The sequence below is a fragment of the Trachurus trachurus genome, assembly GCF_905171665.1.
Source record: "Trachurus trachurus genome assembly, chromosome: 6".
Lineage (NCBI taxonomy): Eukaryota > Metazoa > Chordata > Actinopteri > Carangiformes > Carangidae > Trachurus > Trachurus trachurus.
The window spans coordinates 34050757-34073149 of NC_139897.1; the positions used below are offsets into that span (position 1 = coordinate 34050757).

At 43.1% G+C, this 22393-nt stretch overlaps 3 protein-coding genes across 3 annotated transcripts in view; 2 read left to right on the forward strand and 1 right to left on the reverse strand.

Moving 5' to 3' along the window:
* Positions 1 to 22393, forward strand: part of LOC310987529 (uncharacterized protein) — a 300910-nt gene that overhangs the window by 36858 nt on the left and 241659 nt on the right. The window contains exon 12 of the mRNA XM_083973836.1: positions 21874 to 22050. Within this exon, the coding sequence (XP_083829962.1) occupies positions 21874 to 22050 (177 nt within the window). The remainder of the gene's footprint in view (positions 1 to 21873; positions 22051 to 22393) is intronic.
* Positions 1 to 22393, reverse strand: part of LOC310987593 (spatacsin-like) — a 59421-nt gene that overhangs the window by 3367 nt on the left and 33661 nt on the right. The window lies entirely within an intron of this gene.
* Positions 260 to 21800, forward strand: LOC310987248 (uncharacterized protein; the record flags this gene model as incomplete). The annotated part of the gene is made up of 6 exons (XM_083973437.1): positions 260 to 326; positions 10017 to 10169; positions 11270 to 11383; positions 18374 to 18597; positions 18826 to 19619; positions 21771 to 21800. The coding sequence occupies exons 2-6, from the start codon at positions 10036 to 10038 to the stop codon at positions 21798 to 21800; spliced, it is 1296 nt and encodes a 431-aa protein (XP_083829563.1). The 5' UTR covers positions 260 to 326; positions 10017 to 10035.

Sequence of the window (22393 nt, forward strand, 5' to 3'; positions counted from 1 at the left end):
GATTTTAATGGTTGATAGACCTCTGCCTCTGTAGACTAATGCAGTAAGTAGACACGGCTTCCCCCTGCCCAAGATGGCGGCCGCGTTGACGCATCGTTCCAATGGACAGCAGCATCAGAGGCGGCGTCTACGTGTTTATATCTAAAGTCAAAGTACAATGAGTGGAGGTCAACAACTCTATTAGTTTAAAGTCCATGAGATGAACTTTAAACTGAACAATAAATGATTGTAACTGCAGAGCAGAGGGAGGAGATTAAAGGTAAAGGTGTTCAGACGCCATTTTAGAGTGAACGGAGCAGAAGGAGAGAAACTGAAGTCTGAGACGAGTGAGTGTCAACACAACTTTATTGTTATTATTATTATTATTATTATTATTATTATTATTGCTATTGTTGTTGTTGTTGTTGTTGTGTCAGAGAGTGAGAGTCAGTTTGTCTGTGTGGACTGTGGAGGGAAGAAGAGTCAGACGTAGTCCGTACATACGTCATATAAAAAATATCAATCTATTGTGTATCATAAATAAATGTCTGACATTTATAATAAACCAAACGGCTTGAAAATCGGTTGAATATTCAGTGAGTTATGGTGATGTTAATGGTTGATAGACCTCTGCCTCTGTAGACTAATGCAGTAAGTAGACACATTTTTTTCATTTCATTTCTCCTATTTATTCAGGGAAGGTCAATTGAGAGCGAGCTCTCTTTTTCAATGACGCCCTGATTACAAAAACACAATTATACAGTATACAAGGTCATGATTCACAATTACATACAGGTTGTAAAACATTCGATAATAAGTTTTTAAAACTATCTAAGGAAATAAGATGATCCAGTTTCAGACAGTTTCGTAGGTTATTCCACTTTTGGGGGGCATAAAACTGAAAGGCAGTCTTCCCCAATTCTGTCCTGATACTGGGAATTTGTAAAACCAAGGTGTCCTGTGAACGAGTGTGTAAGTTACAGATTCTAAGTGAGATTAAGCTAGTAAAATAAACAGGTAAAATTTCAAGTAAAGCTTTGTAAATAAAAACCATGCAATGTTGTTCCCTCCTTACACTTAAGGACGGCCAGCCAACCTTATTATAAAGAACACAGTGATGGGTTCGGAACACATCTCCAGTGATAAAGTGCATCCAGGGGTTTCAATGTAGAGAGAGCAGCATGCATGTAAATTACATCACCGTAATCAAGTGCAGATAAGAAAATGGCCTGAACAAGTTCTTCTCTACATTCCATTGACAAACAATATCTATTACGATACAAGAATGATAATTTTCCCTTAAGTTTTTTGGTAAGATCAGAGATATGAGTTTTAAAAGACAGTTTGTCATCCAACCAAATGCCCAGATATTTGTAACATGAAACTCTCTCAATTTGAGTCCCGTCAGCTGTTGAGATACCACCATGTAATGGCAAGGAAGAGTGCAATCTTGTGAATATCATGTATTTTGTCTTTTTTGGGTTAAGTGTTCATTTAAGATTAATTAGAGCTTGCTCTATAGTACTAAAATCAGACTGTAGTCCTTTAAGAGCTAAGTCAGCAGTTGGAGCAACAGAATAAAGAATTGTGTCATCAGCATACAGGTGAATAGAACTATTAGCCATGCCGATGCCTAAATTGTTGATATAAAGGGTGAATAAGATAGGGCCTAAAATGGATCCTTGAGGAACCCCTTTAGTTACACGCACAAAATCTGATTGATAGCCATCAGCCAATACTGCCTGAAATCTGTCATTTAAATAATTATTAAACCAATTACCAGGTTTTTTTTAATCAAAACCAATAGTTTCCAGGCGATTTAAAAGCAACGAGTGGTCTACTGTGTCAAAAGCCTTTGAAAGGTCAATAAAAAGAGTAGCACAGACCAGCTTGTTATCTAAAGCCTTGACAATGTCGTTGGTAACTTTGACTGTTGCTGAGAGAGTACTGTGAGCAGATCTATAACCAGACTGAAAGGGATTTAAAATGTTAAAAGTGGACACAAATATTTTTAATTGATTATTAACTAGTCGCTCTATAAGGCAGTTTAGAAATTGGCCGATAGTTATTTAAATCATCTGCAGGACCACCTTTGTGTAAAGGAGTGTTGCATAACAAATTCAACTTCTCCATGAAGAACGACAGACAGATAGTTCCATTGCTTTTGGGTTTTTTTTACTTGCTTTTCACACACAAAGACAAACATGAATGACAAACAATTGTAAACTAAGCCACGCCCCCAGCAGGCAATCAGCCCATTGACAACTGCTGGGACGTAGTAAAGGTGCGCTTGGTTTGCACACCAGTAAAGCTGCAACACACTCCCGGCCGATGAGAGTGACTCCAGTCAGCTCATCACTAAGAGAGTTCAAGGGGATAAAGCAGCTGTACCGGTCTTCTCAATGTATTCCTGGAAGGAAGCATAACAAGGCATGAGCGAACTTTTCCATCCCTCCCCATATAAACTTCTGTAATTCGGCCAATTCTCCAGAGGTGCTTCGGCATTTTATCCTCGTAGATTAACACAACCTCTCCAGTCTTTAAGTCAGAAGGTCTTTTAACAGAAGAGGAGATGTGTGCAGATCTTAATTCCAGAAGATATTCTTTTCGCCATCGACACCAGAACATGTTCACAATCCGTTGTCTATATCTCCAACGTTTTACCAACTGGGCTTTACTCACGTCAGGAACCGCTGATGTCATGCTGACAGCTGGGGGGAGCGCCGTCAGACGCTGACCAATCAAAAAGTGAGAAGGAGATAGTGGGACAGGTTCTTCACTGCTTGTGTGGGTAAAGGTGATGGGACGAGAGTTAACAACAGCTTCCACTTCAGTCAGAATGGTTTCAATTTCTTCATAATGCAAAGATGCCTTACCAACCACTTTACGTAAGCAGGTTTTCACTGAGCGGACCAGTCTCTCCCACATTCCGCCCCTCCAAGCTGCCCTTTCCACGATGAATCTCCAGGAGATGCGATTTCCTGCAAAGAATTCCTGGACTTCTTTTGATGACAGAGAATCCCATAACACACTCAGTTCCACATTAGCTCTTTTGAAAGTCTTTGCATTCAAACTCAAACTCAACTCAAAAGTACTTTATTATTCCGTTAGGAACTTCGTTGCGGAAGGACATCAAAAGTGCAGGTGCAAAACAACAATCCACACATACATACCACAGCCATACCCAACACAATAATAATACATATTCCTACAACCACACATAGTACAAGTACTCGCAGCAAAGGTTAAAAACAAAGGACACATACAAGTATAAAAATTGGTTAAAAAAAACAAGTTAATTAAAAAGGAAAAAGTTCTGGTGGGAGTTAAGTGTTTAGAAGTCGGATTGAGGTGGGGATGAAACTGGATGATGCTCTCTTTGTCCGGAGTGGGAGTGACCTGTATCTGCGTGCTGATGGTAGTAGGCTGTAGTTGCTGTGTAGTGTGTGTGTTGTGTCTGTGGCGATCTGTGTGCCTTTTTTCTTGACCTGAATGTTGTAGATGTTGATGAGTGGCTCCTGTTCCTGACCTATGATTTTATTGCTGAGTTTGACTATTTTGTTTAGACTGTTTCGGTGGGTGATGCTGAGTGAACCAAACCAGGCTGTGATGTTGAAAGTGAGGATGGATGTCTGAATATATAGTTTTACAAAGTCCTCTTCGTGACACAAAACGTCGAAAAGCCAATAGGAATTTTTCTGTTGTCATATCAGACACTAATTCCAAATGGATAGCACGAGTTACTGCACAGGTGAAAAGAGCAATATAAACTTTATCTTGTGACTTACAGTACAAGGGTCCGGCAAAATCCACACCTGTGTTCTCAAAGGGGGGAGCTTCTTCAATGCGAGACGCAGGTAAGGGAGCAGAAATCTGCTGAGCAGGTTTCACTTTGTGTTTACGGCAGAGGAGGCAGGCATTTACAGTTCTTTTTGACATCTGTCTTCCTTTCAGTATCCAGAATCTCTCTCGCACTTGATTTAGAGTATCTTGCAGACCAGAATGCATTACTTGTTGCATAGATTCATGTGAGCATCTTTCAAGATGGCTTTGGCTTGCGTTGATACGCTGAGGGCTTCCTCTTCACTCCGTACACTGCAAATCAGGTCATCCACATACAAACACTTGTCCAGAATAGATGTGACCACAGGATATGCTTGCTGGTATTTTTTCACATGATGCCTTATGGTTGCAGCTAATAGAAAAGGACTGGGCGAAGCTCCAAATGGAACTCTGGTGATTCGCATAATGTTAATGTTTGGTTGGCCATATTTTTTAGGCAAGTCGTCAGTCCAGAGAAATCTTAATACATCTCGATCTTGCTCTCTGATGGAGATCTGCAAAAAGGCTTTCGTAATGTCAGCCATAAATGCCACTCTATGGAGCCTGAACTTTAACAGGATACTCAGTAACTCAGGATTCAGATTAGGGCCAGCTGTTAAGCAGTCATTTAAAGATAGACAGCCCGTAGCATGGGAGGATGCGTCAAAGACCACTCGAAGTTTTGTGGTTAAACGCTCCTCATTTATGACAGCTCTATGTGGCAGATAATAGACAGGATTATCAGAAACAATGTTCTCCACACGTTCTACTATGCCTTGGCTGACATAATCTTGAATTACCTCTCGATATTTATCAAAAAGTGGCAAATCATTTTGAAACTTCTTAATGAGCTGATCAAAGCGTCTTTTTGCTACATCGTAATTGGATGACAATTTATCATTTTCATTTTTCCAAGGTAAGCTCACCTGGTATCTTCCTTCGGCGAATTGAACAGACTTTTCAAACCACTGCATCGTCTCCTCGTCACAGTTCTTTGATTCTCGTTCTGTTGCAATCCCGATGGATTCAGTTTCCCAGAAGGAGCGCAGTGTGTTGTTTAGTTGTTCCTCCAGCCCAACACTCACATGCAGCGTTCCAATGTCTGTGACTTCTTGCTCAGAGGTTACATTCAGCATGGATACTGTACCTTGGATGAGCCAGCCAAATTTGCTTTCTAAGGCAACTAGTTGTTCAGAGAGACGTTCTAATTTCCCAGATACGACTTTCCAATAATGATCACCTCCAATCAGCACTCCGAGTTCCTGCATCTCAATTCCACTCACCGCTGTGTCAGCAAGTTGCATGCCTTTGCGCTCCAGATCTCTGCGTAATTCTTCTCTCGCAACTTTCATAATAGAAGTACACACACGAGGGGTTTCAAGTACATCTATTTCTACACGTTGGCCATTTCTTATGTTACTCAATGTTAGCTTTACTTTATTACAAGTTACATTCTTTGGTTCACTCGAGCCAAACGTGTGTAGTCTTAGAGTTTCTTCACCTATTTTAGGGAGTTTAAGTGTACGAGAGATGTCTTGACGCACAAAGCTGCGCTGACTCCCTCCGTCCAGAAGGCAGCGAGTGAGTTGTCTTTTTACTGGAGTCTCGATCCACACAGTTGCAGTTTGGAGTAGAACTGTCTCTCGCTTTGATTCAGATGGTGAAACAGAAATCACCGTATCAGATGTCTCTGTTTTTCTTGTCCATTCATTTCCATCAAAGGAGCAAAGAGCTTTGTGGTGACGTCTGTTACAATTTTCACAAGAAATGCCTTTAGTGCGACAGTCCTTGGCAACATGTCGAGTTCCAAAACACACAAAGCATCTTCCTTGTTTCTTCAGTTTTTCTCTTTTTTCAGGCACAGACATTTCATTACAACGTTTAGACATATGATCAGATTTTTCACAAAAGAAACAAACTTGTCTGTCTTGACTTGAAGCATAAAGAGCAGAAGCTGTCATCATATTTGGTTTCCTGCACATTTCCCATGCGCTGTGAGTCTCTTTTTCTCGTTCCTTACCGGTGCGCTCTTTTGCGCTCTGGGTCATGTTGGAGGTGCGCTCTTGGCTGTCCACTTCCTTTTGAATGAACCCCATCAGATCCTCAACTTTCCAGACATCGTCCTCATCTTTTTTCCGGCTAAACTCCAGCGTCATCTCCTCCGGTATAAGTTTCATCAGAATGGGACACAGTAAACTGCCGTAGGTGTCGGAAACAACTCCCATAGAAGCCAAACTACGGATCTGTATTTCACAGTTATCATAAAGATATCTGAGTGCTTTTACATCACTGGCATTCTTGACAGGATTAAGATTAAGAAGCTTGGTCATGTGTGCATTAATAACAAGATCCTTTCGGCCAAACCTTTTTTGTAGCAGTTGTATGGCATTATCATAATTGGCTTCGGTCATCGGCAGTCCTGCGACCACATTTGCAGCTGCTCCTGTGAGATACGACCGCAGGTAGCTGAACTTGTCCGTCTTCGTCAGGCTGGGATTTCCATGCACAGCCGTCTCAAACTGTCCCCAAAAATGCTGCCAGAGGCTAATATCCCCTGTGTACTTCTCAATCACAAGTTTGGGCAATTTCACGTTTTGACGCTTAACATCCACTTCAGAAGATGTCACAGAGCTTGCTTCTCCTTGCGCTCTCCTGATCACTCGCTTTAATTTTGTCTTCCGCTTAGTTATGTGTTCCTTATATTCCAAGGATCTTGAAACTTCCTCCTCCAAGTCCTCCGTCTGCGTCTCCTCTTCGATTTCTGCATCAAGTTTATCCAACAATTCTTCTTTTAATAGCAACTGTTCCAAGAACTCCTCAAGTAAATCAGGATCCGGTGATTCCTTACTGAGTTCATCGTCAACCTTGCTGATTAACTTGGTTGTAGACCCACGGACTGGGGTTCTCTTCTTTTTCAATCGATCAGCCATTGTTCTTTTCTTTCTTCTTTATTGTCATGCATCTGAGACTTTTCATCTCTTCTTACCCCCTCGTCCCGGGTTTCGGCACCAAAATGTTGCATAACAAATTCAACTTCTCCATGAAGAACGACAGACAGATAGTTCCATTGCTTTTGGGTTTTTTTTACTTGCTTTTCACACACAAAGACAAACATGAATGACAAACAATTGTAAACTAAGCCACGCCCCCAGCAGGCAATCAGCCCATTGACAACTGCTGGGACGTAGTAAAGGTGCGCTTGGTTTGCACACCAGTAAAGCTGCAACAAGGAGATACCAAGGCAGTCTTCCATACAGTTGGAATACTCTCAGTGATCACAGTCAAATTAAAAATGTGCGTCACCGTATCAGTAATAATAGGAGCAGCCAGCTTTAAGAGTTGTGGGTCCAACTGATCGGCTCCAGTAGATTTCTTTGGATCTATCTTACACAGAGCATCAAATACTTCCAGACCAGAGAAGAGTCTAAACGAGAACCTACAGGGCCCAGAGCTACATCCAATAGCAGGACTATCACAAGCTGGGTCAGAAGGTAATGAACTTGACTCAGCAAAAAAGGTTACCCACAGCAATAAAATGTTCATTGAAGGCATCACACTGTTTTTGTTTATCAGAAATTTTTGTAGAGGCCCTGGTCACATAGTTTGGCAGTGTTGAAGTGTTGCAGTGAGATAATGTCTTAACAGTTCTCCAAAATTTAGCTGGATTTCCTCTACATTCAGAAAGGGAGGACAGGTAATAAGATGATTTTGCCTTGCGAATCATGGCAAGACAATGATAACGCAGACAACGAAAATTCTGCCAGTCAGATTGTGAACCAGAGGCACGTGCTTTGCTGCATGAAATATCCCTAGCTCTAAGCTTTTCTGCCATTTCTGGAGTGAACCAGGGATTACTCCTATCTTTTATTCTAAGTTGCTTGAAGGGAGCATGCTTATCAGCAACAGAATTAAAGGTTTTAATAAAGTGATTTAACGCAATATGTGGATCAGAGACAGAAACAGAGTATGAGTTATCACTATTATACAAGTTGTACAAAAAGGCATGATCCGCAAAATTTCTAACGTTTCTTTTGACAATGATACGAGTTTGAGATTTCTGCTGTCTAGTATCCCTAATGCAGGCAATGGGACAGTGGTCACTGAAATCAAGTGGGAGAACACCACGGGATTTTATTTTATGAAGTCTATTGGATAAGATGAGGTCCAGTAGAGAACCATGTCCAGGATTATTAGTGTCAGGCCTTGTTGGGGCAGTAATTAACTGCACCAGATTTAATTCATTACAAAGATTTTTTAGACCACTGGACACATCTGTTAAGAAATTTAGATTCAGATCACCTAATAACAAAATTTCAGACTTTTCATGATTGGATAATAACTTAAATATGTTTTCAATGGCACCAGACTTTGCAGAAGGCGGACGGTAGGCCCCGATAAGAATTATTTTTTCACTATTTGCTGCATTTCCCAGACAGGCATTCAGTGATAAGTATTCAAAACAATGCGGCCTAGATATAGATTTGACAACAGAGACACATAAAGACTTTTTTACATAAATAGAAATCCCACCCCCTTTTGTGGGACCCTGCCTGTCAGCCCTAAAAACATTATAACCATCAATTGCAATATCCTTATCATCAACAATGTGAGACAGCCACGTTTCTGAAAATACAAAGACATCAGCATTTGTTTGTTTAGCCCAGACATTGATGTAATCCAGTTTTGGTACCAGACTACAAACGTTCATGTGTATGACGCCTAAACCTTTTTGTTTGATGAAGTCAGCCTGAGACTCTATAGTTACAGGCACAGCTGTTAGATCAGAGTGTGATCTACAACTTTTGTAGAATTTTAAGGCATGAGGTTTGGTTAAAAGTATAAGATTATTTCTATCTACGCCCCTACGACTATGAGTATTAGATGATCTGACAGATACAATGGGTGTAATAGCGTTTTCAAACACAGTGATAACAGGGTTGAGTGAGACTGGTTGCAACGATGTTGAGGGCCTGTAGGGGGGGCTGTGGGAGGCGCAAGGGGAAACTGATTCAGCAACCACCGAAGAAGAGGCTACAGAGGGGGTGTGGCGCGAAAACCGTCAGTCAGTGAATGTAGTGGACTGGACAGCTAGCAGTGTAAGATGTATGTTCTGGGCCAGAAGATTGGATCCTGAATGGTTTAAATGGAGGCGATCCTGCTTGAAAAGGTCCGGTCTGTGAAGAAAAGTCGTGAAATTGTCCACATACGGGATGCCAACCCTATTGCAGTAGCCTTTAAGCCAGACATGAAGCTGCCTAAGTCGGCTGAACTTTACGTCACCGCAAGAAGGAGGGGGGAGGGGCCCGGAGATGATGCATTGCTTATTTGATTGAAGAGTGTTATCAACACAGCTTCCCCCTCAAGGTCAAGGTCAGGTTTATTTATAGAGCACCTTATAGACAACCTAGGTTGACTAAGGTGCTTTACATAAAATAAATAACAATAAAATACAATGGTACATTTCAAAAGACATTTAGGCAATGACACATACATTCAGCAAACCAAACAACTTCATCTCACACAGGTCTGAAAGTCTGGGAGAAAAAATGGGTTTTGAGAGAGAACTTAAAAATCTTTGACGACTGGATATGCTGTGGTAAACTGTTCCACAGCTCAGGTTCAACCACTGCCAACGCTCCATCGCCTCTAGTTTTCAGCCTGCTTTGTGGCACATCCAGATTTATTTCATTTGCAGATCTCAGAGCTCTGATTGGTCTGTGAACATGTATGAGTTCTGCTAAGTACACAGCGGCCATACCGGTCAAGATTTTAAAAACACACGTCAGGATCTTAAAATCAATTCTGAACCGGACAGGAAGCCAGTGCAGAGAGGCCAGAACTGGGGTTATGTGCTCCCGTTTCTTTGTGTCGCAAAAGACGAGCAGCAGCGTTCTGCACAAGCTGCAGGCGTCGCTAAGAGCGCTGGTCTAAACCTACAGACAAGGAATTACAAGTCTGTGTCTTGGGCGGCAACATCAGAGGCTTCTACGTGTTTATATCTATGGTCAAAGTCTATGAGTGGTGGAGGTCAACGACTGGATCAAACAAGGAAGTGATTATAGTTTGTCCTCTGTGGATTTGGGTGTGTCTTGATTCTGTGTGTGTGTGTGTGTGTGTGTGTGTGTGTGTGTGTGTGTGTGTGTGTGTGTGTGTGTGTGTGTGTGTGTGTGTGTGTGTGTGTGTGTGTGTGTGTGTGTTACTGGTTTCCCTCTCAGACTGACTGAAGTCCTGAAGATGAGTGGTAATGTGGCGAAACAGGAGGACAGATCAAAGTCTCTGAAGAGTGACCGGTCCAAAGGAAAACCTCCAGTCTTCAGTTCTGGACCTGGACCTGGACCTGGACCTGGACCTGGACCTCCAGTGTCAAGGTAAGAATCCAGATACAGACCTGTTTGCAGGGTTGGGAGAGTTACTTTAAAAATGTAATCCAATACAAGTACAAATTACATGTTAAAATAATGTAATCACTAGCCTAGAAATCTAGCTGCACCCTAGCGGCAGCAAAAATATTTGCTCCGTAGGTGGGTCTAGAAACGAGCCATAGGAACTTTTTGAGTCTCGAACACCGATTGTGTTCACCAATCACAGCGCTCTATCTGTTTAGAGAGTCGTTGGGCGGGCTTAACGTGATGACGACATACATTTTAATTGGCTTGTCAGGCTAACGTAATCCTGTTCTTTGCTCTGATTGGTCGTAGCGCTAGCTAGCGCTACCCTATTACGTGCAGAGGCAGTTTGAAAGACAGCCTTCATCCCGCCCCCTGGATTGAGCCGAGGTCTACCGGTCGTTTCCAGCCTATACATTTTAGTGATATAGTCTGGCTCGTCAGGCTATGTAATCACATCATTAAAGTAACATACTGGATAATGTTTAGTTACTTTTGAATTACTTCAATACCAAAGAATATCAGGCAGCCAGCATGCATCAATCCTCATTGATTGGATCACTCAAAGTCAAAAAGCACTGAGTATCCCATAAATGTCAAAATAGAACAATGGACAAAGTCCTGAACCTGACAGGACATCTGCTCCACAAGAACAAGAACAGCAGATCAACCTCAGAAAGGCAAAGTGACCTGTTGTTTACATTTCAGTCTCACTTTCTACACGGCTGTCGTCAGGTCAGCTGGTAGTTCTCTGTGATCTTGTGATCTGGTCTCCAGCTGCTCTGGGATCTGGAGACAGAGCAGTGGGCCGTGGTTTGATCCCACAGTCGGAGCTAAACCGCCACCCAAATGGAGACAGTGTGTGGCTTTGGGCTCCACACAGATGGAGGCTACTCAGGAGGTTGTTTCATGTGTTGGTCTGTTGTGGTGTTGTGTCCTACAGTGTCACTATGTGCGCACTGTGCACATGTCTGCTGCATTGTACTATGTGTTTGTTGTTAAAAATGTAATCCTGACTAGAAGTAATCCCCATTTTATCAGTAATCAATGTGATGTGAATAAAAACATGTTTGTGTTTGCAGAGGTCAGAACCACAGACTGAGAGCAGAGTCTCCAGGATCCATCTGTCTGTCCATGAAGAGTGACTGGTCCATGGGTAAACCTATTGACTTCAGACCTGGACCTTCAGAGTCACAGTAAGAATCCAGATACAGACCTGTGTGCAGGGTTGGGAGAGTTACCTTAAAGCAGAAGTGAGTGATATATTTGTGTTAATATAAGTCTTAAATAGTTATATCTTCCGACAGCAATCACTTACATAGAGTGTTTGGACTGAAACACGGGTCTCTCAATGAGGAGAGAGAACGGCATGCAGGGCTGTGTGTGCAGCCAAGGAACGCCGTAAATGTGGTGACGTAGCGACGAGGACTGTTATGGTGCGTTCAAGGAAACTCGTACCAGTTCGATCTGGTACGAGTTCACCGGTCGGAAGTTACGAGTGGCCGTTATAATGACTTTCACCGGTAAAACAGGTCGGAAAAACACGAGTGGGTTGCCTGGAACGCTACAAAGTCGTAAGTTGTGACTTGAAGCTGTAATTTACGATTTCAAAAGCCTGCCTGGAACGCAGCATTAGCGAAAACGACCGGATCACTCACTTCTGCTTTAAAAATGTAATCCAGTACAAATACAAATCACATGTTAAAATAATGTAATCACATAATTAAAGTAACATACTGGATTATGTTTAGTTACTTTTGGATTACTTCAAGTTATATGATATCAAAAGAAAACGAAATCCGTTTTATAAAACCAGTATTTAGGAGCAAACTAGTGTAAGTGCATCGGGGAAAAAACAGAGTCGCTGTGCTGCTCATGTAAAGTGCTGACGTACAGCCCTAATTAACGCTTTATTACAGTTCGTCCAAATGAACGACTCATGGCGGTTATAGGTATATAGTGTCCCACGGCGGTGCTAGTGCTAACCTATAATAAATATCTCGGTTGCCGTCCAGTACGGTAATAACGGGTGTGGGTGTGTAAGCTACGTCATCACAAAAATACACCCCCGACGGTAACGGGGGGGGGGGGGGGTTGATGACGGCCATAAATAATCAGGCCCATCCTGATTTTTCCAGGCCTACCCATTAGCCACTGGACGTCATGGAGGGAGGATAAAATAATAGTGGAGGTGGAAGACTGCAACATTTTATGACCAAACACATCTGCTCCACAAGAACAAGAACAGCAGATCAACCTCAGAAAGACAAAGTGACCTGGGGTCTCATTTATAACCGTTGCGTACGCACAAAACGGGGCTGAAAGTGGCGTACGTGACTTTTCACGCCAAGGTTGTGATCTATAAAAAACAAACTTGACGGGAGAATGTGCGCAGCTCTAAGCAAACTCTGACCCATGCGTACGCATGGTTTGGAGGAAAAGGGGAATTGGCGACACAGACGGTGTGGTGGTGAACTGAAGTCAGACTCAGGAAATGATGATTGAGAAGAACGATTATGTTTTTATTATCGGCCGTCACACATTTAATTTCAACCCGTATGCGTTAGATCCATGTTGCCATGGTGATTTAATTCAACAGCCTTATTTTGCATCAGACTGATGTTTCAGAAACATCTTCTTAGAATCTAACTTAAAATTCAAAATCAAAATTCCTTCTCTATATTTAATCACCACCGTCTCTCTGTCATATTGTCCACTCCCAGAGCGCAGGAGGAGGAGAGGACGGCGCTGCTGCATGGGATAAATACATGGTGTAAATAACTATATGTTCCTGTGATACTGTGTGAACATGATCGAGAGTCAATTAAATCTCAAACCCTGGAAAAAAAATCCAGTAATCGTTCCCATAATTGTTACATTCTGTTTTCTTGTTATCAAGAGAAGTATCATGTTTGATCATTCCTCAGAATGTAACTGATTCTGCTAATTATTCAAAGTTTTATCGATCGTCTAATTACTGTAAATAATACAGTGAGCCCCGTGCGTAATTCTGCACCACGGCACCGCTGGAGGAGAAAGGAGGGAGAGGGAGACCATGATGAATGGTTAATAACTCGTTTCAGATTAGAACTGTTGTCATTGTTGTAACTATGTGCCGAACCGGGTCCAGCATGTGAGAGGCAGCGCATCAAAACAACACCGCGTGCGCTCTGAGCCGCTGACGCTGTTAACAGCTGCAGCAACACGTCACGTTGTCACTTTCACACCTGCAGCTAATTCACAACAGCGACAGAACAACAGCACGTCAGGCTCATTGACATGCAGATCACATTCATGTGGTGGTTTGACCATCTAGGGTTAAAACAGGGCGTGTACAGGGCGGAACGTGAAGCTGATTCAGCTGCGCACAATTGTAGGAACTCTGTGATTTATAAAGGGAAGTTTGCTTGCAAGTGTGCGTACGCAGGGTTTTATAAGTCTGAATATTTACTGGCGCACGCAAACCTTGGCTTTTGGGCGTACGTACACTTTTAGTAACAATCTCACGCACAGTTTTATAAATGAGACCCCTGTTGTTTACATTTCAGTCTCACTTTCTACATGGCTGTCGTCATCTCTGTCGCATCTCTCTCTCTTTCCTTTTTTAATTAAATTGTATTAAATTGTATTCTTTATTTCTATTTTTCTATTCTATTTATTACTGTATTGTATGTTGTGTTTTAAGCCGTGGGTCCGAACCTCTGACTCTGACTCTGATCAGGTCAGCTGGTAGTTCTCTGTGATCTTGTGATCTGGTCTCCAGCTGCTCTGGGATCTGGAGACAGAGCAGTGGGCCGTGGTTTGATCCCACAGTCGGAGCTAAACCGCCACCCAAATGGAGACAGTGTGTGGCTTTGGGCTCCACACAGATGGAGGCTACACAGGAGGTCGTTTCATGTGTTGGTCTGTTGTAGTGTTGTGTCCTACAGTGTCACTATGTGCGCACTGTGCACATGTCTGCTGCATTGTACTATGTGTTTGTTGTTAAAAATGTAATCCTGACTAGAAGTAATCCCCATTTTATCAGTAATCAACAGAGATGGGGACTCGAGTTTGCGACTCGAACTCGAGTCGCACTTAAGTCGCACCCACAGAGACTTCAGACTCGACTTGGACTCGTGTTTTGAGACTCGTGAACAATCATTATTTTTTTGGGCTCGTGCCTCCCTCCTGACAGGACGACCGACGACCTTTTTTGTTAACACACTAGCGGAGCAGCGCCACATGGCCGGTAACGTTATTCAGATGGAGGTTAGATCTTCATATTGAACTCCTACAGAGTGCAGCCAAACACCAGTGTCTAAAGAGAGAGGAGCAGCAGAGCTCCTCTGACAGTGCAGTCAGCAGCTGCGGGTGAGTGACAGGTGACTGTGAACTGGCTTTTTTTTTTTTATAGCGGCACGTAGCCTACATGTGAGGCGAAACGTCCGTTTGTTGTCAGACCTTCCTTCACGGGGACTAGCTGCTGGTTAACTGGCACATATCAGACTACTGTAGGCTAAATCCTCCTGTTTATTTATGTTTTTGCTGCGAAATATGACTGAAGGCTCGTATGGAAGTCTGTACGTGTCGACACGCCCCCATGAGTTGACGGAGCTAATTAAAAAAATAATAACAACCAGTTCTTGTCTCAGGAACATGCGGTTCCAGAAAGGTTTTGCTGCACATAAAGATGTGAGCTATAGGTACCATACATTATACCTATAATTAAAAGCCTAAATCATCAAGTCCAAGTCAATCACTTGACTTGGACTTGCAAAAAAAGACGTGTGAACATCTCTGGAATGTGATGTGAATAAAAACATGTTTGTGTTTGCAGAGGTCAGAACCACAGACTGAGAGCAGAGTCTCCAGGATCCACCTGTCTGTCCATGAAGAGTGACTGGTCCATGGGTAAACCTATTGACTTCAGACCTGGACCTGGACCTGGACCTGGACCTGGACCTGGACATCCAGAATCACAGTAAGAGACGGTTTCTCCTGTAAACTGAGCTGAAGATGATTCAGTCATTAGACTCATGTGAAGGAAACAGAGAGAAACCAGGAACCAGATCCATCAGACTCTGAAGGTTCACAACAAACCTCAGAGACAGAAACATGCACACACACTCTGTCCATCAGACTGATGAAGCACAGCGTCCTCATGTTCCTGTGTCATCAGCCTCAGTCAGTGTGAACGTTGCTGCACCAACACTTTAATGATCCACACGTCTGAGCCTTTAAACTGAAGTCACAGTAGAGATTAAAGCAGCTGATACACACAGACTTTTATTTTGAAAAGTCAGGAACCAGACAGGAGTGATCAGTGTTTCCTGTTTCCTGTCTGTGACTGTCTGAGCTTCTCCACAACATGTAGTGAAGCTCAGGTGGAGCTGCTGAAGCTTCTGTTGTCAGCTTGTTTTAGAGTCCAGATTCAAGGTCAACAGAAACCAGACGAGTTCAGGACCAGGTCTTCATTCAGCTCGTCTCTCTACACTCATCTTCCTCTACTTTCTCTCTCTCTTTTTTAATTTTATTTATTTAAAAGGGACAATACACATTAATGAACATTCGTACGTGTGCACAAATGTAAATGCGTCAGAGTTAGCAACTTGCTAATTTGCATCCGTAGTCCCTTGGCAGGTAACACACAAACAGACAGAAATGCACAAGAATTATACAGTGGTTCACAATCATATACACATTCATACCTATACATAAAGTGCATGTGATCTGTAAAGTGCCTGGTATAAAGTGCCAGTTTCTAAAGTGAAAGTGCAAGTTTAAATAGATAAAGTGCAAGTTTAAATGGATGGATCCAGAATGTGATGGCCCGCACCCGCCGCCTGGGGTGGACCAAGACATTGGAGACTACGGTAGCAGCAGTTATATAAGTGCCATTCACACGCATACAGTTATGTTCATAATAATAGCAGTGTGTTTAAAAAGGTGAGTAAACCTCAAAATTCTTCAAATAAATTGTATTTTAAGGAACACAACTGCATTGGGGACACTGCACATTCTATTTCAAACCAAGAAAATTGGAAAAAGTAATTGAATTTGATAATATTTTACAGAAAGTCAAGAAATATAATGTTAAAAAAAATAGCAGTGTTGACATCTTTCTTTACAGGCTTGCTGGTGTGTTTGGGGTCATTGTCTTGTTTGGGGTCATTTCCTCTTCAGTATACGGCAACATGACTACTTCCAGTATTCTGGTGTACTCAAACTGATCCATGATCCCTGGTATGCGGTAAATAGGACCAACACCATAGTATGAGAAACATCCCCATATCATGATGCTTGCACCACCATGCTTGTGGGGGGGTCGGGGTCTTCACTGTTTACTGTGGCTTGAATTCAGTGTTTGCAGGACGTCTGACAAACTGTCTGTGGCCCTTAGACCCAAAAAGAACAATCTTACTCTCATCAGTCCACAAAATATTACGCCATTTCCTTTTAGGCCAGTCAATGTGTTATTTGGCAAATTGTAACCGCTTCATTACATGTATTTTTTTTAACAATGGGACTTTGCGGGGGCTTCTTGCTGGTAGCTTGGCTTCACATAGACGTCGCCTGATTGTTACAGTACTCACAGGCAATCTTAGATCTGAGCCTTTGTCATTTTGGTTATTCTCCGATCCCTTCGAATGGTCGTTTTTCTTTTTCTTCCTCGCCTTTCTGGTTTTGGCTGCCATTTTAAAGCGTTTGATATCATTTTAGCTGAACAGCCTATCATTTTCTGCACTTCTTTATAGGTTTTCCCCTCTTTTATTAATTTCTTAATCAAAGAATGCTCTTCTTCTTAACAGTGTCTTGAACAACCCATTTTACTCTGTTTTTCAAGGACAAATGCACAGCCAGCATATGCAGCATCAGTTGCCTTGATCCTTGAATAAGGGCCACCTGTTTAACACCTATTTTTTTCACATAATCAATGACCTCAATAATTGAACCTGGCACTGCTATTTTTTCAAGACGCCCCTTTCAGTAAATGATTCAGTTTCACAGAATCAGCAGCATGCACGTCATGCCTGTTGGGTCTGTTGGTTTTCTATACCTTTACTAAACCTTCGAGAAAAAGTTGAAAAAAAAAGTTGAAATTCTGACAAAATCAGTGATTTATCTTGCAAGTGATGTCGGACTGCTATTATTTTGAACACAACTGTACTTACAGAGATATATTGCAATATAGAAAAATAAAACAAATGCAGTGCATGCATACATACGTATATGTAGGCATGCACTGCACAATAACAAGAAAACCAGACGAATGACCACACAAAAAAAACAGGCAAGTGCAGTGCACGCATACATATGTATATGTAGGTGCGCACTGCACAACAAAACAAAAATCATGACATCCAAAAGTATAGAGTAAGGCGGACGGACACAGAGCACGACACGTGTCGCGCTCCGTGAAGGTCCCGCCTAGTCATGATTACAGACTTGGTTTGTTTTAAGCCAGTTTTTGAAGTGGACCTTGAAAGTGTTATAAGTGGTGCTTTCCCTTATTGTGCACGGTAGATTATTCCAAATATTACAACCCTTATATATCTGGTGGTTCTGCAACTGGTAACTTTACATTTTATATATTCTTTCGACGAGGGAGGTGCAAGTCCATTGAGCGTTTTACAAACAGCACAAGCATACTTAAAAACTTAAAAATTTTCGAAGCTTAAGAGGTTGTGTTTCTCGAGGATATGACAATGGTGAAAGGGGATTGGTTTTCTGTCAAAAAAATGTAGTGCCCTTTTATATAATGATTCTATTGGTTTGATTATGGTTACCCCAGTGAGGGACCAGTTAGTAAAACAATATTCAATATGGGAAAAAATCATCGCATGCAAAAACATTCTAGCTGCATCTACTGTCAGCGATGGCCTGATCTGTTTAAAGTTAAATAAATTGAATTTAATTGTTTTGGAGATCTTTTTAACATGATTTTTGAAAGTAAGAGATGAGTCGAGAATGACTCCAAGGTACTTGAATTCTTTTACCAGCTCAAGTTCCTCCCCTCTCAGAAATACATTTGATTGTGTGACCTTTACTGGTTGTTTGGAGAACATCATACATACAGTTTTTTTGGTGTTTAAAAGGAGAAAAAGTCCTCTGGTTACTGAAGCCCCGCCCCCTTGAGGTGGTTAACCAATCAGAGCTCAGATGTGGAGCTGTGACATGTTGTTGATCCAGAAATGTCTTGACAGGAGGAAGAGGAGTGGTGTCTCTGTGGACCAGCAGCTGTCCTGCTGTGGTCTCTGTCAGGACGTCCTGAAGGATCCAGTCTCCACCAGCTGTGGACACTGGTTCTGCAGACAGTGCTTCACCTCAGACTGGGACCAGTCTGGTTCTTCAGGACCCCCCTCCTGTCCCCAGTGTGGACAAAGACCCAGAACCAGAGGTGAGCTGCAGACAGCCAATCAGAGCAGCTGTGTACAAAGTGAGACTGAACATCTGTCTGCTGATGTGGTCATTTGTGAAACCAGGACCTGTTGTTTTCTCCAGAGTCATTGTTCCATCACACAGCACTGACATTTAAGATGATGATTCAAACCTTCTCTTTGTTGTCTTTAGTTTTTCTGTAGCTGATGAAAATAATCTGATCAGATTGACTGTCAGACTCTCTGTCTTCAGTCTGACTCTGTCTCTTCTCTCTCAGCAGATCGTGGTCTGCAGGAGGTTTTAGATCAACATAAGATCAGTCTGAGGAGCAGATGTGAACGAGTGACTGAAGGAACTGAGGGAACAGGAAGTGGAACAGGAAGTGGAACCCTCCTCAACAGGATCTACACTGAGCTCTACATCACAGAGGGACAGAGTGAAGAGGTTAATACCCAACATGAGGTGAGACAGCTGGAGACAACGTCCAAGAAGAAGACCCTCCATGACACTACAATCAAGTGCAATGACATCTTTAAAGGTGACGTCTTTTACGATGTTTCTGACAAAATGAGACGTAAGCTCCCAAAATATTTGCATCTCCAACAGAGAGACAAAATGAAAAAGAGACCCATCAGAGTGGTTCTGACCAACGGCGTCGCAGGCGTTGGAAAAACTTTCTCGGTGCAGAAGTTCACTCTGGACTGGGCCGAGGGCTTGGAGAACCAAGATGTCAGTCTGCTGGTTCTGCTTTCGTTCAGGGAGCTGAACCTGATCAGAGATCAGCGGTTGAGTCTTCTCAGGCTGCTCCATGTTTTCCATCCAACATTACAGAAGGTCACAGCAGAGCAGCTGGCTGTCTGTAAACTTCTCTTCATCTTTGACGGCCTGGATGAAAGCCGACTGTCACTGGACTTCAACAACAGGGAGGTTGTGTCTGATGTCACACAGACGTCATCAGTCAACGTGCTGCTGACAAACCTCATCCAGGGGAATCTGCTTCCCTCGGCTCTGGTCTGGATCACCTCCAGACCTGCAGCAGCCAATCAGATCCCTCCTACATGTGTTGACAGGGTAACAGAGGTCCGAGGCTTCACTGACGCCCAGATAGAGGAGTACTTCAGGAGGAGGTCCAGTGATGAAGATCTGTCCAGAAGAATCATCTCACACATCAAGACGTCCAGGACCCTCCACATCATGTGTCAAGTCCCGGTCTTCTGCTGGATCAGTGCTACAGTTCTGGAGCACATGTTGACCACAGACCAGAGAGGAGAGCTGCCCAAGACCACGACGGACCTGTTCTCACACTTCCTGCTGGTCCAGACGAAGAGGAAGAAGAACAAGTACGGTGAAGGACATGAGACGAGTCCACAGGAGCTGATGGAGGCCGACAGGGAAGTTCTTCTGAAGCTGGGGAGGCTGGCGTTTGAACAGCTGGAGGAAGGAAACATCATGTTCTACCAAGAAGACCTGGAGCAGTGTGGTCTGGATGTCACAGAGGCCTTGGTGAACTCAGGACTCTGTACTGAGATCTTCAAAAGAGAGAGTGTGATCTTCCAGAAAACAGTCTACTGCTTTGTTCATCTGAGTGTTCAGGAGTTTCTGGCTGCAGTCTACATGTTCCACTGTTTCACCAACAGGAACACACAGGTCCTCGAGAAGTTCCTTGGTAAACAACATGTTGATTTAACCCTGGAGGACTTCCTGAAGAGAACCATGCAGAAATCCCTCAGCAGTAGAAATGGTCACCTGGACCTGTTTGTTCGCTTCCTTCATGGCCTCTCTCTGGAGTCCAACCAGAGGCTGTTAGGAGGTCTGCTGGGTCAGACAGACAACAGTCCAGAAACCATCCAGAGAACCATCAACAACCTGAAGGAGATGAACTGTTATTTTATTTCTCCTGACAGAAGCATCAACATCTTCCACTGTCTGACGGAGATGAAGGACCAGTCAGTTCATCAGCAGATCCAACAGTTCCTCAAGTCAAAGAACAGATCAGAGTTGAAACTCTCTGAGATCCAGTGCTCAGCTCTGGCCTACATGCTGCAGATGTCAGAGCAGGTTCTGGACGAGTTGGACCTGGAGAAGTACAACACATCAGCTCAGGGACAACTGAGACTGATCCCAGCTGTGAGGAACTGCAGGAAGGCTCGGTGAGTCCAGACATGATCAATATAATTAGTTTAGATCAGTAGTTGACATGAACAGAGTTCTTTTCTCATTATTTTTAGTTTGACTTTGAAAACATTACATAAGGGATAATATAGAGTGAGCAGGCTTTGCTTCAGGGTCCCGTCCATCCTGTGAGAGTGATGAGGATCATGTTTCCTGTCAAACTCAGTCAGAGAAGATGAGCTGAAGCTCAGATGTTCATCACATCATCACGTCCTGTCATCAGATGCATCAACTGTGTTTTTACTGCAGCTTTCATCTGATTTGATTCTGACACATTTGATATTTTCGCTCTTCACAGACTTGTTGATTGTGAACTCTCAGAGAGTCACTGTGAAGTCGTGGCCTCAGCTCTGAAGTCCAACCCCTCCCACCTGACAGAACTGGACCTGAGTGACAACAACCTGAGTGATTCATCAGTGAAGGTTCTGTGTGCTGGACTGGAGAGTCCAAACTGTAGACTGGAGACTCTGGGGTGAGTTCACTGACTGGACCTGTTGGACTTTTGTCTGTGTTCAGTTCAAATGTGTGAAGTTCAGTTTGAAGCAGCGACTGATTGTGACTCCATGTTACTGCAGCTAGAAGGTGAAGGGTCAGAGGTCACTCAGAGGTCAGTGTGATGATGATGATGATGATGATGATGATGATGAGCTGGCTGTCAGATGAAGCTGCTAACAGAACATCTGGATCAGCCACTGTGGCTGAAGCTGAGCAGATGTGATGTAGATGTGAGTTTTCCCTCTTTGCTTGGTTCAGGGTCAAAGGTCAAAGCAGCTTCCCAGTGTGAGAGGTCAGGTTAAAGTCCTGTAGCTCAGAGAACAGTGTTGGTTTGATGATCCCACTGTGGAGACACTGAGGCTCATCAACATCAACACTGGGCTCCACAGGAAGGAAGCTTCAGCTCATGGTCACATGACATTAAAGGAGTTTACTTCCTGTCCACAGTGTCTGTGAAGCAGCCTCTGGTCACATGACTCCACTGTCAGTGAGGGGTCAGAGGTCAGCTTCACACAGTGAACAGTTTCTCCTGAGCCACTGTGACTGTGTCCACAGCCTCTGGACCTGAAGCTTCTTCAGCTCTGAACAGATGATGAGACACTGAACGCTGTCAACAAGGAGCTTTGTCCTCAACTCACTGCTTTTATTCTTCATTCAGATTGGAGAGCTGCAGTTTGTCAGAGATCAGCTGTTCTTCTCTGGGCTCAGCTCTGAAGTCCAACCCCTCCCACCTGAGACACCTGGACCTGAGCAAGAACAACAAGCTGCAGGATTCAGGAGTGAAGGGTCTGAGTGGTTTTCTGGAGAGTCCAGACTGTAGACTGGAGACTCTGAGGTCAGTTCACTGACTGTTACTGTTGTAGATCTGAGATCTTTGATCCACAACTGAACCTGATTGATCTTCACTCAGAACTTGAATCATTGACTTTGATGTCATGAATGAAGGACGTTTGAAATAGTTGTTGTCTCATGTTTCCACTTGTTCTTCTCTCACACTGACAATGACTCTTCACTTTCAGCTCATTTCACTCAGTCTGATCAATAATCAGGAAGGAGGAGCAGTGTGTGTGTGTGTGTGTGTGTGTGTGTGTGTGTGTGTGTAGTCCTGGATCAGGTCTGGACCTTTAACCTTTGATCCAGTTGAGTCCTGAATCAGAGAGTTGTAGTCAGTGTTTAGT